The 13,146-nt window shown below is 41.7% G+C and overlaps 1 protein-coding gene across 8 annotated transcripts in view; it reads right to left on the reverse strand.

The window, feature by feature from the left end:
• Nucleotides 1-13,146, reverse strand: part of SLC22A15 (solute carrier family 22 member 15) — a 98,405-nt gene that overhangs the window by 34,395 nt on the left and 50,864 nt on the right. For all 8 annotated transcript variants that reach the window (XR_009689050.1, XR_009689051.1, XR_009689052.1 and 5 more), the window contains 2 exons: nucleotides 5,367-5,496; nucleotides 662-877 (listed from right to left, as the gene is read on the reverse strand). Coding sequence is in view for 4 of the 8 variants with exons in the window: in XM_061121070.1 (XP_060977053.1) it covers nucleotides 662-877; nucleotides 5,367-5,496 (346 nt within the window). In the remaining 4 variants the exon portion in view is untranslated. The remainder of the gene's footprint in view (nucleotides 1-661; nucleotides 878-5,366; nucleotides 5,497-13,146) is intronic.

Raw genomic sequence — 13,146 nt, forward strand, 5'->3', positions numbered from 1 at the left:
CAGAAGAATTGATGCTTTTGAACTGTGGTGTTGGAGAAGACTCTTCAGAGTTCCTTGGACTGCAAGAAGATCCAACCAGTCCATCCTAAAGGAGATCACTCCTGGGTGTTCATTGGAAGGACTGATGTTGAAGCTGAAACTCTAATACTTTGGCCACCTGATGCGAAGAGCTGACTCACTGGAAAAGACCCTGATGCTGGGAAAGATTGAAGACAGGAGGAGAAGGGGACCACCGAGGATGAGATGGTTGGATGGCATCACCGACTCAATGGACATGAGTTTGGGTAAACTCTGGAGTTTGTGATGGACAGGGAGGCCTGGCGTGCTGTGGTTCATGGGGTCGCAAAGAGTCGGACACGACTGAGCAACTGAACTGGGGGATTTAAAATTTACATTAGATACTTCATAAGCAAAGATGTGTTTCTGACATCTATAAGTTCAGTAAACCTCCAGGCAGGCACCATTATTTCCTCCTTGAAAGGGAGGATGCTGAGAAAGCTCAGGTGAGTACAATGCCTAAGGGAGGCAGGGGAGGCTTGTTTTTTTTGAAAAACGATCTCATGCTGAACGAAAGAGTGAAATTTTCTGTAACCCTGAAGAAAGAAGAGATTATCAATAACCTGGGTTGCAGATCAATAGAAGAGCCCTTAGAGAGAATTACCAGATGAACATCAGGGTCAGAGTGTGCCCCAAGAGGACCCGGTAACGGAACAGGTCCAGGAAGCTGCCGGTCTCCTTGCAGCTCCTGTTGGCCGGGTGTGTTAGTGAGAAGGTGCACTTGAGCTGGCGGTTCCTCTTGGCGATGAGGTACAGAGCCGCTTCAGCCTCACGCAGTCGACCCTGGGAGTATAACCAACGAGGTGATTCAGGAATGAATCTGAAAGAGACGTCATCAAAGGCTGTATATTCGTATAGGTACATATGCGCCAGAAGGAGACAGATCCCCCACGCAGTACATGGTCCCCAAACCACAAGTGGATTCCATGTTAGGTTTAAAGCTTGATTCTCCCAATGACACGTGGAAGAGAGAGAGGGCTACACAGGGCAGTTGTCAACAGCTGCCAACATTAATAATGGCCTCTTTTATGAATGGAAACCAAAACCATGCTTCCAAAGCTGTAGCCAAAAAAGCAGACTATGCATTTACTTTCTTTTACTTATTTTTAATTGAAGGATAATTGCTTTACAGTATTGTGTTGGTTACTACCAAACATCAACATGATGCATTTACTTTTCATCAAATTTTAATATATAAATAGCAATTTATAATTTACAAATTATATAAGTAATATATAAATAGCAATACAATACTGAGTAATTCGTCATAAAACATGCATCAGAGATGAGGCTCCAAATCATGGTCAAGTATTGTTAGAATAATATTAATAAACATAATACAGAGTTTTTAAAGTTCTTAAAAAGCCTCACAAAGATTAAAATCTCTATTATACATCAGAAAAGAATTTTTAAAGTGTTTTTAACATAGTGATGCTATTTAAAAGGTAGAGATTATTTTAAGACTACATATAAAAATGAAAAAGAAGTGATCACATTTTAGCAGCTTTAGAGCTTTTAAAGCTTTAATATTCTCCAGTCAGCTGACACATGCACTTTAACATGTCCTGAGGATATTTCCTGATCTCCCAAGTCCTTCAAGAATCAAAGCTTACTTTCTGGTTAACTTTCATTTCCAAAAAACAATAGTTATTTCTTACTGTAGCTATAAAAGTATCGAACATTTCTATTGCCACAGCTCTCTCTCATCAGTTTCAAGACAGGTATTATGCATCTTTTCTCCTCTTCATAGCTCTGCATATTTTTAGGGGACCTTTCAAAAACCAAATGGGGGCAGGAACATGGACATCTTGTTTATAAAACACAGCATCAAACCTTTTGACCTAATTTGATATTATTTGACTAAAATGAAACTTGTATGCATTTACTTTTCTTTGATTTACTTGTTTTTAATTGAAGGATATTTAAAGTGCCTTTTAGAACTCTCCATACCTTTCAGTAAGGAGAGTGAAGGGCAACAAACCCCACACAATTTGTAACTTCATGGAGAGCCAGTTCCTCAATAACCATTTGAGCAGGTTCATTTTTGCATGAGCAATGTAATAGGCGCTGAGAGGAAAGACAATGGAAACAAAAAAAGGCAGGCATTTTCCCAGGAGTTCTGCTCTGGGGGAGAGACTATTCAGGCACAACATTAGGTTAACAACAAAAGCAGGAACAAAGGCCTCTATAACCTCCTGAAAAAATTCCTTTATCCACTTTTTCACTGCTATCTGATTACTGTTATTAATACACAAGTAAATAATCAAGTAAAATGCCATTTTGTTGGAAGTTAGGCCAGTCGATGATTATCATCAGATCAACCGGTCCTATCCACAGGGCCATATATGAGGTACAATGTAAAACTATCTGTTCAAGCCTAAATACAAATAAAAAGAACATAAGACTGGGGGGGGGGGGGTGAATATGGAGAGTATACGTGGGATAGAAATATAACTGAAATAACAGAAAATCTATTATAGTAAAAATTAAAGTTGAGGAGGACTAAAGGAGTAGAAAAGGACCAACAAGGAAATAGTCAACATATTAGCAGTCACTATTATTATACCTTGACTACTTTATTTCCCTCCTTCCTATTAAGGTTCTCTGTGTTTTCAGAATTGTTTACAAGCAATAAAGTCACTTTTTAAACCTTATAAATCATGTTTAAAGATGGTATTTGACAGATACTCAGGTTTTAGAAATTTGATTCTGTGTTAATAAAACTATTTCCACTTGGATTTATTTGGATGATTTAAATTTAGGACCTGATATTTCTCCACATTTTGAGAAGCCAATAAGCTTCTCAACAATGAAGCCCCACCCAGTTGCCAATGGACAGATTTAGGAATATGAGTTCTAACGCAAGCTGATTATTCCCACAAAACGGCAGGGCATGTTTCTAAAAGGAAAAGGGGGCCCTTGAATACGCTGCCCTCTACAGTGTCCTGATCACTTTTAGAAGCTATACTGCTAATTTAACACTGAGGCCTCTGCTCAAAAATGTCCTGTGAATTTCTTTCAAGATGGAAAACCTTTTTAAATTAAGGGGGCACGGATTTCTAAAATAAAACTGTTCTAATTCAAGTATTGTGAAAACGAGGAATTTTTGAGCTAAGTAACAAGGTCTCTAGTAAAACAAACAAGGTATGTCTCTAAAATGACATGACTGTTTCTGATGCTGCTGATGGTTAATGAAGGCTAATTCTAAAGGTCTTTGTGCCAACATCTGTCCAATGGACAGGAGGCATCTGGTCTATGGAAGGGCCCAGGGCTTTGGTGCTGGGAAGTGCAGCTGAGCAAAGAGTCGGGGCTGTTCAGAGCTCGTTTTATAAAGAGGTTAGGCTCCGTGTGAGGCAGAAATAAGGGACCACTGGAAGGGCGCCAGGTAAGTACTGCAGGATTCAGACAAGAAAGTGAATGACTGGGTATCTGACCAGGAAAAGCTTGGAGCGGGTGGCATTTAAGCACACTGGGAAGGCTACTAATAAATAAGAGAAATGTGAGACGGGCCCTGAAGGAGCTGGCCACAGCATTGAGTAGGAGGCGCTGAGGCAGACCAACCTAAGGGGTAAACTGACAGTGAGCAGCTAGTATGCTGATGGGAACACAAGATGGGACAGGAAATAAACTGGAGGCTGACTGCAGCAAGCCTCACTTTCCAGGCTTGATGGAACACACAGTGTGATTTTACGTGCTTTCTTCTGTTTCCCATTTTTCACGACCAGGATTAATCTCTCATCAAGTCAAAGTCCCCACCGAGCACTAAGCAGTAACAAACAGAATATACATTCTGAAAACTACAAGAATGCCTCAGATCAACCAGTGAAGTCACTCTACTACAGAAGAGTGGGTGAGAACCAACCTGGATTAAAAAGGATGCCTGCATGCTCATTCACTCAGTGGTGTTTGACTCTGCGACCCCATGGTCTCTGCATCTCCTGCACTGGCAGGCAGATTCTTTAGCAACTGTGCCACATGGAAAGCTCTAAGAAGTATGCAGCTTATTAAATATTTAAAAATAAAATTCATTTATTTACTAATATGAACAAGAATGCTTATTACTTCAAGGAATCGTTTTTTTTCCAAAAATTTACAATACACAGTATAATAAAATACGGCTAGCTTTCTTTTCTAATAAAATTATCTCACTCTAGTTCACATAACTGAATGCATTTCATAAATTTTACCTTTCTAATATAGGTTGGGGGCTTCCCTGGAGGCTCAGTGGTAAAGAATCTGCCTGTTAAGCAGGAGACATGGGTTCGATCCCTGGGTAGGGAAGATTCCCTGGAGAAGGAAATGGCAACCCACTCTAGCATTCTTGCCTGGGAAATCCCATGGACAGAGAAGCCTGGCGGGCTACAGTTCATGAGGTTGCAAAAGAATCAGATATGACTTAGAGACTAAACAACAACATCAATAAATATAGGTTAACTATTTCTACTATATTCATTTCTGCACTTAACAATTCTCCTAATTTCAAAGACAGAATGAAAACAGATTTCAGCTCAATCCCCACCAAATCTCAATTAGTAGAACTTATATGAAGAATTACTAAATTGAATTGCTACCTCAATGAAAATACTATTACAGGTATTTCACTTTACAGCACAGAAGAAAGCTGGCACCACTAGTTGAAAATTTTATTTATCCCAAAGATTTTGATGTTTAGGATTAAAGGTCTGTTATTTGGGGGGAGAAAACCTTTCATAAGCACAGTAAAACTTCTGGGGAAACAGGCCTAAGTTGGCGGCTCATCTTATAGCCGTAACAGGAGCATGGTGTGATATCTTGCTGTGACCAGGGCATCATCCTTGTACTGCTTTGAATCCATGCACTCTAAGGATTTCTCCCATATCTGCGCATCTTCCTATGTCCACCTTTAGAGGCCCTGAGATGACAGTCATCTGTGGAATGAGGAGGTATCACTACATATTCAATGTGCATAGACTGGTCTATAATATTAGACTTCGGTCACACCCCTAGTACGTTATCTGATCCAGCCTGAAGATGTTTAAGCTTAAGGCATTAGGTTAAAAAAGAAACTGGTACCCTCCCTTGAGAATTTGAAGGTTAAAATGCAGAGGTTGAGAGGTTACTTTAAACAAGGGATACCTGCATTCTGAATTAATTAAGCATCTCTCTTCCCAGGAGCTGCCAAGCATTGGAGCGCTTGCGGAATTTAGTTCTTCACCAAAGTCAGTTCAGGCAAACTCCTGAAAGGGAATAATGCTGCTCATTGACCCGCATCCTCTTAAGACATTCCTTCTGCTTATTAAATTAAAAGTCTAAGAGGAAAAACTACTTACAAAGATAAGAGAAAGACCACTGTTCCCTGCAGGTTAACCAGTATGGCTAGGGTCCTCCAGGAACGGATGAAGTATCCCAACAGGGCATATTGGGCGATGCCGACTGCGAAGAAGAGGCCACCAATTGACCCTAATTCAGGAAAAGAGACTTGTTACTGGAGAAAGAACCATCTGCAACCCCATTTCCAACCCAGGTCATGGAACCAATTCTTTCTTTGTAAGATGTCAACAGAAAGAAAAACCTACACAGATATCATCGAGGATCAGATGATAAAACCAGAAGAGAGGCCAGGAAATCAGTGGGAAAGAAGGACAGACGGATGAAAAATACAAACCACATGTGGTCAAGATAAATTTTAAGGGCTGCCCAAGTGCTTTCTGCATTGATGTTACACTGACATCTGCCTGAACTTGTGGCTGAGGTTTGGAAATATTGTTTGCTGCGTGGTGGGAGGTTTTTAGGTCCTGAGACTATGGCAGTGGTGGGGCTGCATCTCCATCACAGAGGCTGTCCCTGGAATCCTTATCCTGAATCACAGCCTACTCCCCAGTTCTCCATACTGTCCTTCCCCATTTATCACCACCAGATACCTGACATTTTATATTTGTTTCTTGTCTTTCTCTTCCAAGTAGAATGTAAGTTCCACAAAGCATGAATTGTTGTCAGCACACTGACAGTAAAAACATTAACCATGGGGTTGTTAAGGATCCTGTGATTTTTGAAATAAATAACGAATGAGTACAAACCCACTGTGCTGCCCAGTATACTTGCAAATTCTGTACCTCTGACATGCTTTCTATAACTGCTACTATTAGTAGCAAAGTAAGTCTATCACTATTTACTTATATAATAGATACTATCTGTTAAGTATTAGACTTTATAAACATTGCCCTATAAAGCCAGTACCACTGTTAGCTATCTACAAAGGAAGGAAATAGCTCAGAGAAAGTTAGGTGCTGTGGTCTAAGACATGGGGCTGCATGTGGCCCAATCAGGAGGCGCTGTCCCCCGGTCTGACTGGACAGCCTGCACTTGGTACCGTTCCTGTCCCCGTCACCCTTCTAGGGAAAGGTGGGCTCCTGTGGGCATCCCACAGAAACACGACTTTGTTACAGGGATTTTCTACAACAATTCTGCAAGACAAACATTTCTCTTATTGCTGATCCACAGATTATCAACCTGTAACAAAACACAATGACTTGTTTGCTGTCTGCCCTAGTGAGGAAAAGGGGGATGCAGAGGGAAGGCTAATGTGACAGTAAGTTCAGCACCAACAGAAAACCAGTCAGGGCATGTGGTCTGGTAAGTAAGGGAATGGGATTTCCATTCCCCGTGATTTCCCTGGAAACTTAGATAATCAATAGCTATTACAGATTCATTACAGTGCACCAAATGGCACCTGGTTTCCAAGAACAAGGCTTTCTGTCATTGCTCAGAACAGTTCCGAGTACTCGGTATCCATTGACAACAACGTGAGTAAAAAGACAAAGGGCCACAGGATGGGACCACTTCAGCGGGACCAAGTTCAGACCCCAGTTCTTCTATACACTGCCATGTGATTTTGTGAAGATCACTAAATATCTGAGTCTCTGTTTCCTCATAAATGAAAGGGAAATAATAATACCAACCTCAAAAAGTATAGTCATTAGTTTCAAATGAAACAATGCATGCTGTACAAATGTTAGCTATATGGTCCTACTGTAAAAAGGGTATAGCCCCTTTATCTACTAACCTCCCCAAAAATGCCACCTGGAAGCCTCCTCTGGTGAGTGTCTGTTATAAAATATTGCCTACTTAGCACTCCTTTCTAACTCCAAGAATCCTTTCCTTTTTTTGGAAAGATGACCTCCCCATATTTCATCCCTGTGGTTCAAGGGGGAGATGTCAATCGTGGTTCCCCCATGTTGACCCCAGCTGAGACAATCAGAGCTCCTACCAGTATTTCAGGATTTTCAAATACTGAACTTGGCCATGAAACCAATGACCTGCTGGGCCTCATCCCTAACTGAGCAGGGGAAATTTCTCAGAGACAACGGGAAACAGAAATGAGATGCATCTAACTTCCTGGTTCTAAGCATTGCCAAGGCCTGGCTCTTCTTGGTTTGGTTGTGTTAACCAAATGATTTCCCTTTGTATCTAAGCTCATCACAGTTGAATCTCTGTCACAGAAAGACCTGGTATCAGCTGGATATGGTAAACAGGAGGAAAGAATTCAAAGTTTCTAGCTTCATGACTTAAATACCATGATGACATGGCCATAGATAGAAGTCTCAGAAAAGGATGTAGATTTTAGGTAAAAGAAAGCAATACCTTTAATTTGAGGGGTCAACAGACATCTGTATGTGATACCCAGCCAGAAGTTGCACACATATACCCGGAAATGACAACAGGAATAAGGTGAGGAGATAAAGATGCTCTAGGCTATTTGGTTAAAAAATTTAATTTAAAAAAATGAACAATTTAAATCACCTCTGCCTGCCAATGCAAGAGACTCAGGAGACTCGGGTTCCAACCCTGGGTCGGGAAGATCTCCTGGAGGAGGAAATGGCAACCCACTCCAGTTTTCTTGCCTGGGAAATCCCATGGACAGAGGAGCCTGGCAGAGTCCATGGGGTCAGGCACAACTGAGCACACACACACGCACCCATGGTCTTTGGTTATTTATGTCTATTTTTCAGATTTCTTTTCTGCTTATTTTTAGTTAATTTCAAGTCTGCAACCCTTGGTCAGTTTGCACTAGTAAAAGTCAAATTTCAGCAGGTGAGAATATAATGTACAGTGATGACTTCATTTTTATGGGTGGCACCAATGATCCATCCAGCTTTCGAGCAGAAGGCCACGAAGCCCCCTTGGTTCCTTTTTCTCTTGCCTTCTCTGCTGATTCTTCAGCAGGTCACCACGCACGCTCTTTCCTCCTGTTCCACTACTCCCACCTGGTGTAAAACATCTGCAGGTTCCACAGGGGTAACCGCACCAGCCTCCTGAATGGCCCTTTAATTTCTGCTCTTGCTTCTCTACGATCCATCCTGCATACACTTACCAGAGTAATCTTTCTGTAAGATTCTATGGCTCCTCTCTTTAATTCAGTCACAGGCTACTCACTGCATTCTGAATTTAAGAAAAAAATCCCTAATCTGGCCCATCATGCACCCTACATCACTCAGCCCGTCCAGTCTGATCTCAGCCCAGCCTCTTCCTGCCTTTCCACACTGCATCTTTTAAGGTGCTCAGAGAAGCTCATTCCTGCCCTCAGGGGCCTGGTTCTTGCCACTCCATCTGCCTGGAATGTTTGCTCAGAAAATCACACCCCCTAAGTCTTCTGCATCATTCACATCTTTGATTAAATACCTACATCAAAGTTTTCTCTAACTGTCCTATTTAATGTAACTGTCCCCTGCACTTACTGCCTACTCTATTATCCTGTTTAATTTTCCTCACTGCACTTAGAGTTTTCAGAAATTACTTCATATTGGTTATGCCTCTCCTGATTAAAACATAAGTTCCTTAAGAGCAAGGACCTTCCCCCACCCAAGCCTGGTGTGTTCACTCTTTTATCCCAAGTGTCTGACTATAAAAGCAGTATCTGGATAACATTAACATATATACATACACAACCATGTGTAAAATAGATAGCTAGTGGGAAGCTGCTATATAGCACAGGGAGCTCAACTGGGTGCTCTGTGATGACCTAGAGAGGTGGGGTGGGAGGTGGGGGGAGGGCGGGGATATATCTATACATGCAGCTGACTCAGTTGTATAACAGAAACTAACACAACATCATAAAGTAATTATATTCCAATAAAAAAATAATAAATGGGAAAGGCCAACTTAAGAGATTGGGATTGACAGACGACAGCTAACTAACAAGGACCTACTGTGTCCTTGACTCAGGGAACTTGACTCAGTCCTCTGCAACGGCCTAATGGGAAAAGAACCTAAAAAAGGAGTGGATATATGAACACATATAACTGATTGACTTTGCTGTCCACCTAAAACTAACACAACATTGTAAATCAACTATATTCCCATGAAACGTTTTTTAAAAAGCAGTATGTCTGGTCCACGGCAAGGTCTGTTTAATAAATGAATGTTGCAGAACAGATATGCAAAGGAGAAGCTCTGGAAGGACACACAGCCATCTGTTTACAGTTGTGGTCTTTGGGTGAGCAGGACTATTATGTGTTCTTTATGTTTCACGTCTATATGCTTCTTGATTTCTTTTTACAATGAACATCAATAACTTTTGATATAAGGTATTTATATAATAAAATCTAAAATAAATATATTAATATGACATTTTTCCTAGCTTTAGTATTTTATCTTTTCTACTCTCAATAATTTTCAATCAATTATACTTATTCTTGTTAAGCACTACACTGCAACTGGTTAAAAATAGATGTTTTCAATTTGCACTTATACTTCGTTATATGTACTTTATTTAGTATCTTATACATACTGCAAATTTTATTTGTAATCAGGCACAATTTTTCAAAAAAAATTTTTTTTTTACTGCTAAACAATCAGGGTGCTTTGCTGTGCTAAGACGCTTTAGTAGTGTCCGACTCTTTGCAACCCGTGGACTGTATAACCCGCCAGGCTCCTCTGTCCATGGGATTCCTCCAATTAATCCCCTATTGCTAACCATTTAGGTTTTTCCCCCTCAATTTCTTTCAGTCTGAGCGTATCTGAAGTTATGGGAGTATAAAAAATCATGGAGAGCAACATGGATGGACCTAGAGAGTATCATACTGACTGAAGTCAGTCAGGTAGAGGAAAAGATCTTATGACATCCTTTATATGTGGAATCTAAAAAGAAATTATACAAATGAACTTACTTACAAAACATAAAGAGACTCACAGACTTACAGAACAAATGTCTGACTGCTGGCGGGGGAGGGATAGTTAGGGAGTTTAGAATGGACAAGTACACACTGCTACATTTAAAACAGAAAACCAACAGGGAAGTACCATATAGCATATGGAATGCTGCTCACTGTTATGTGGCTGCCTGGATGGGAGGGGAGTTTGGGGGAGAGTGGATACATGTATATGTATGGCTGAGACTCTTTGCTGTTCACTTGAAGTTATCACAACACTGTTCATCAGCTAAACCTCAAAACAAAATAAAAAAGTGTTTTGTTTTGTTTTTTTTAATTGTGCTGGAGAGAACAGCCTGGAAAGAAAGGTCAAGGACAAAACTTTCGGGAAGACTACTCATGGGAGAGGGAAGGAGGAAGCTTCTCACAAAACAGTTTTAGGAGCAGCAGAAACTTATTTCTGTCCTGGGTGCAGGTCAAGTGCACTGGCCTTCCAGGAACTCTCTCAAGCTCCTTCTGAATTTCACATTGAATTTGGAAACCATCTGGTACCACTGTTGCAGGTTTTTTTTTTTTTTCCCCTATCTCCCTTTTCCCTTTGCTATAAAAATTTTAATAGCCTTACTTTAACTCAGCCTCAAGGACAAGAACAGAAGGAGAAAGTGCTTTAACAGAAATCTTTTCACTGGCTTCAGGCAACTGGAAAGGGAGCAAGAGACCAAGAGGTCTTTCTTTTTGCTGAAGATATGCAACGGGACAGGAATCATCCTAAAGAACTTGGTAGGATGGGGGAAATATACATGTCTTGTAAGAAAGCATCTTCTTCATGGAACAACTAGAGTCAAATGGGAATATTTTAATAGAGGAATGTGCCAGGAACATGAAAAACATGTACTCATGATGCTTTGCCTGAGCAAGATTTTGGACTCAGGGAAACCAAAACCCCAGGAGAGGGTGCTTTTGTGTCTTCCCCTGGATAATGTGAGCGGTCATGAACACCATCATCACTCATTTCTGGCAAAGTCTGAGCAAGTCTGAACCCACTATTTGCAAAAATGACTTTAAAAGTCTCAATGCAAACTGAAGACTCAAAGGATGTTTTCTCACTGATCCTAACTTAGGACCTGGGCTAGGCGGGAAAAAAAAGCCCATCTCTAAAGGCTTTTCTGAAAGCTATTATAGACAAAGTGAATTATGAAGCATGATGTGTAAGAGGCAGGCAAGAAGTCTATCCTTCAAGGATGGAGCTGGGGTCTCCTCCTCCCCAGTTTAGTTATAACTTGTCCAACCCTCTGTGTCCTTTAGCTTGGTGGACATACGAATACAGCAGAGCTTATTTTGCCTCTGTCTTCCAATTCAATACATTGCTGCTGCTGCTGCTAAGTCGCTTCAGTCATGTCCGACTCTGTGCGACCCCACAGACAGCAGCCCACCAGGCTCCCCTGTCTCTGGGCCCTTTACCAACTCCGGAGACATGACCAGTGACAAAAAAAGGCCAAGCAACCAGTATTCATATGAGGTGACCCATGACAATACCCTAATGGCAAAAAGCAAAGAAGAACTAAAGTGCCACTTGATGAAGGTGAAAGAGGAGAGTGAAAAAGCTTGCTTAAAACTAAACATTCAAAAAAACTAAGATCATGGGATCCAGTCCCATCACTTCATGGCAGATAAATGGGGAAACAATGGAAACAGTGACAGTTTTTATTTTCTTGGGCTCCAAAATCACTGAGGACGATGACTGCAGCCATGAAATTAAAAACGCTTGCTTCTTGGAAGAAAGGCTATGACAAACCAGACAGCATATTAAAAGGCAGAGACATCACTTTGCTGACAAAGGTCCCTCTAGTCAAAGCTATGATTTTCCTAGTAGTCATGTATGGATGTGAGAGCTGGATCATAAAGAAGGCTGAGTGCTGAAGAACTGATGCTTTTGAACTGTGGTGTTGGAGAAGACTCTTGAGAGTACCTTGGACTGCAAGGAGATCAAACCAGTCAGTCCTGAAGGAAATCCACCCTGAATATTAACTGGAAGGACTGATGGTGAAGCTGAAGCTCTAATACTCTGACCACCTGATGTGAACAGCTGACTCATTAGAAAAGATCCTGATACTGGGAAAGACTGAAGGCAGGAGGAGAAGGGAGCGACAGGTGATGAGATGCTTGGATGGCATCACAGACTCAAGGGACATGAGTCTGAGCAAACTCTGAGAGATGTTGAAGGACAGGGAAGCCTGGCATGCTGCAGTCCATGGGATCGCAAGAGTCGGGCACGACTGAGTGACTAAACAACAAATGGAAGCTACAAGAGGGGAGTCCTCAGGGAAAAGTGGGATGGCGTGGGCCTGGCATCATCCTGGCCCTGTCAGTCATGAGCTGTGTGAAAACAGGCACACAACCTCTCCTTTTGTTAGGTGGAACACACTGACCAAAACCACCCACTCTGGCCAGGCACCAGTAACCATGTGCAGTATTTTATGACACGAGCTCCTAGTAAGGAACACGGAACTAACAAGCCACCAGAAGAATTTGGGAAAGGTCGAAAGGAGACACCTGGTGTCTGACCACCTCCCAGAATTCTTCCCACTGGCATCCATCTTGGCTGAGCAATACACGTGCCACTAGGAAGGACCCCGAGTCAGAATGACTGGCCAAAGACAACCCGGAAACTAATCCCATCACCATAAAACCAAGACTGCGAGCCACGTGGCAGAGCAGTTCTCCTGGATTCCCTGACTCTGCTGCTCTCCACCCGGGCGCCCCTTCCCAGTGAAGCCTCTAGCTTTGTCCGCATGTGTGTCTCCTCGGACAGTTCACTTCTGAGTGTTAGACAAGAGCCCGTTCTCCGGTTCTAGAAGGGCTCCCCTTCCTGAAACATTTTCAGTGGTGAAGCATCCTCATTTGTAAAATGAAGGTAGAAATTCTTAACTTGTAGGTTCTGGGAAGATTAGAGGCATGGGCC

The sequence above is a fragment of the Dama dama genome, chromosome 20 (genome assembly GCF_033118175.1).
Source record: "Dama dama isolate Ldn47 chromosome 20, ASM3311817v1, whole genome shotgun sequence".
NCBI classification, from domain to species: domain Eukaryota; kingdom Metazoa; phylum Chordata; class Mammalia; order Artiodactyla; family Cervidae; genus Dama; species Dama dama.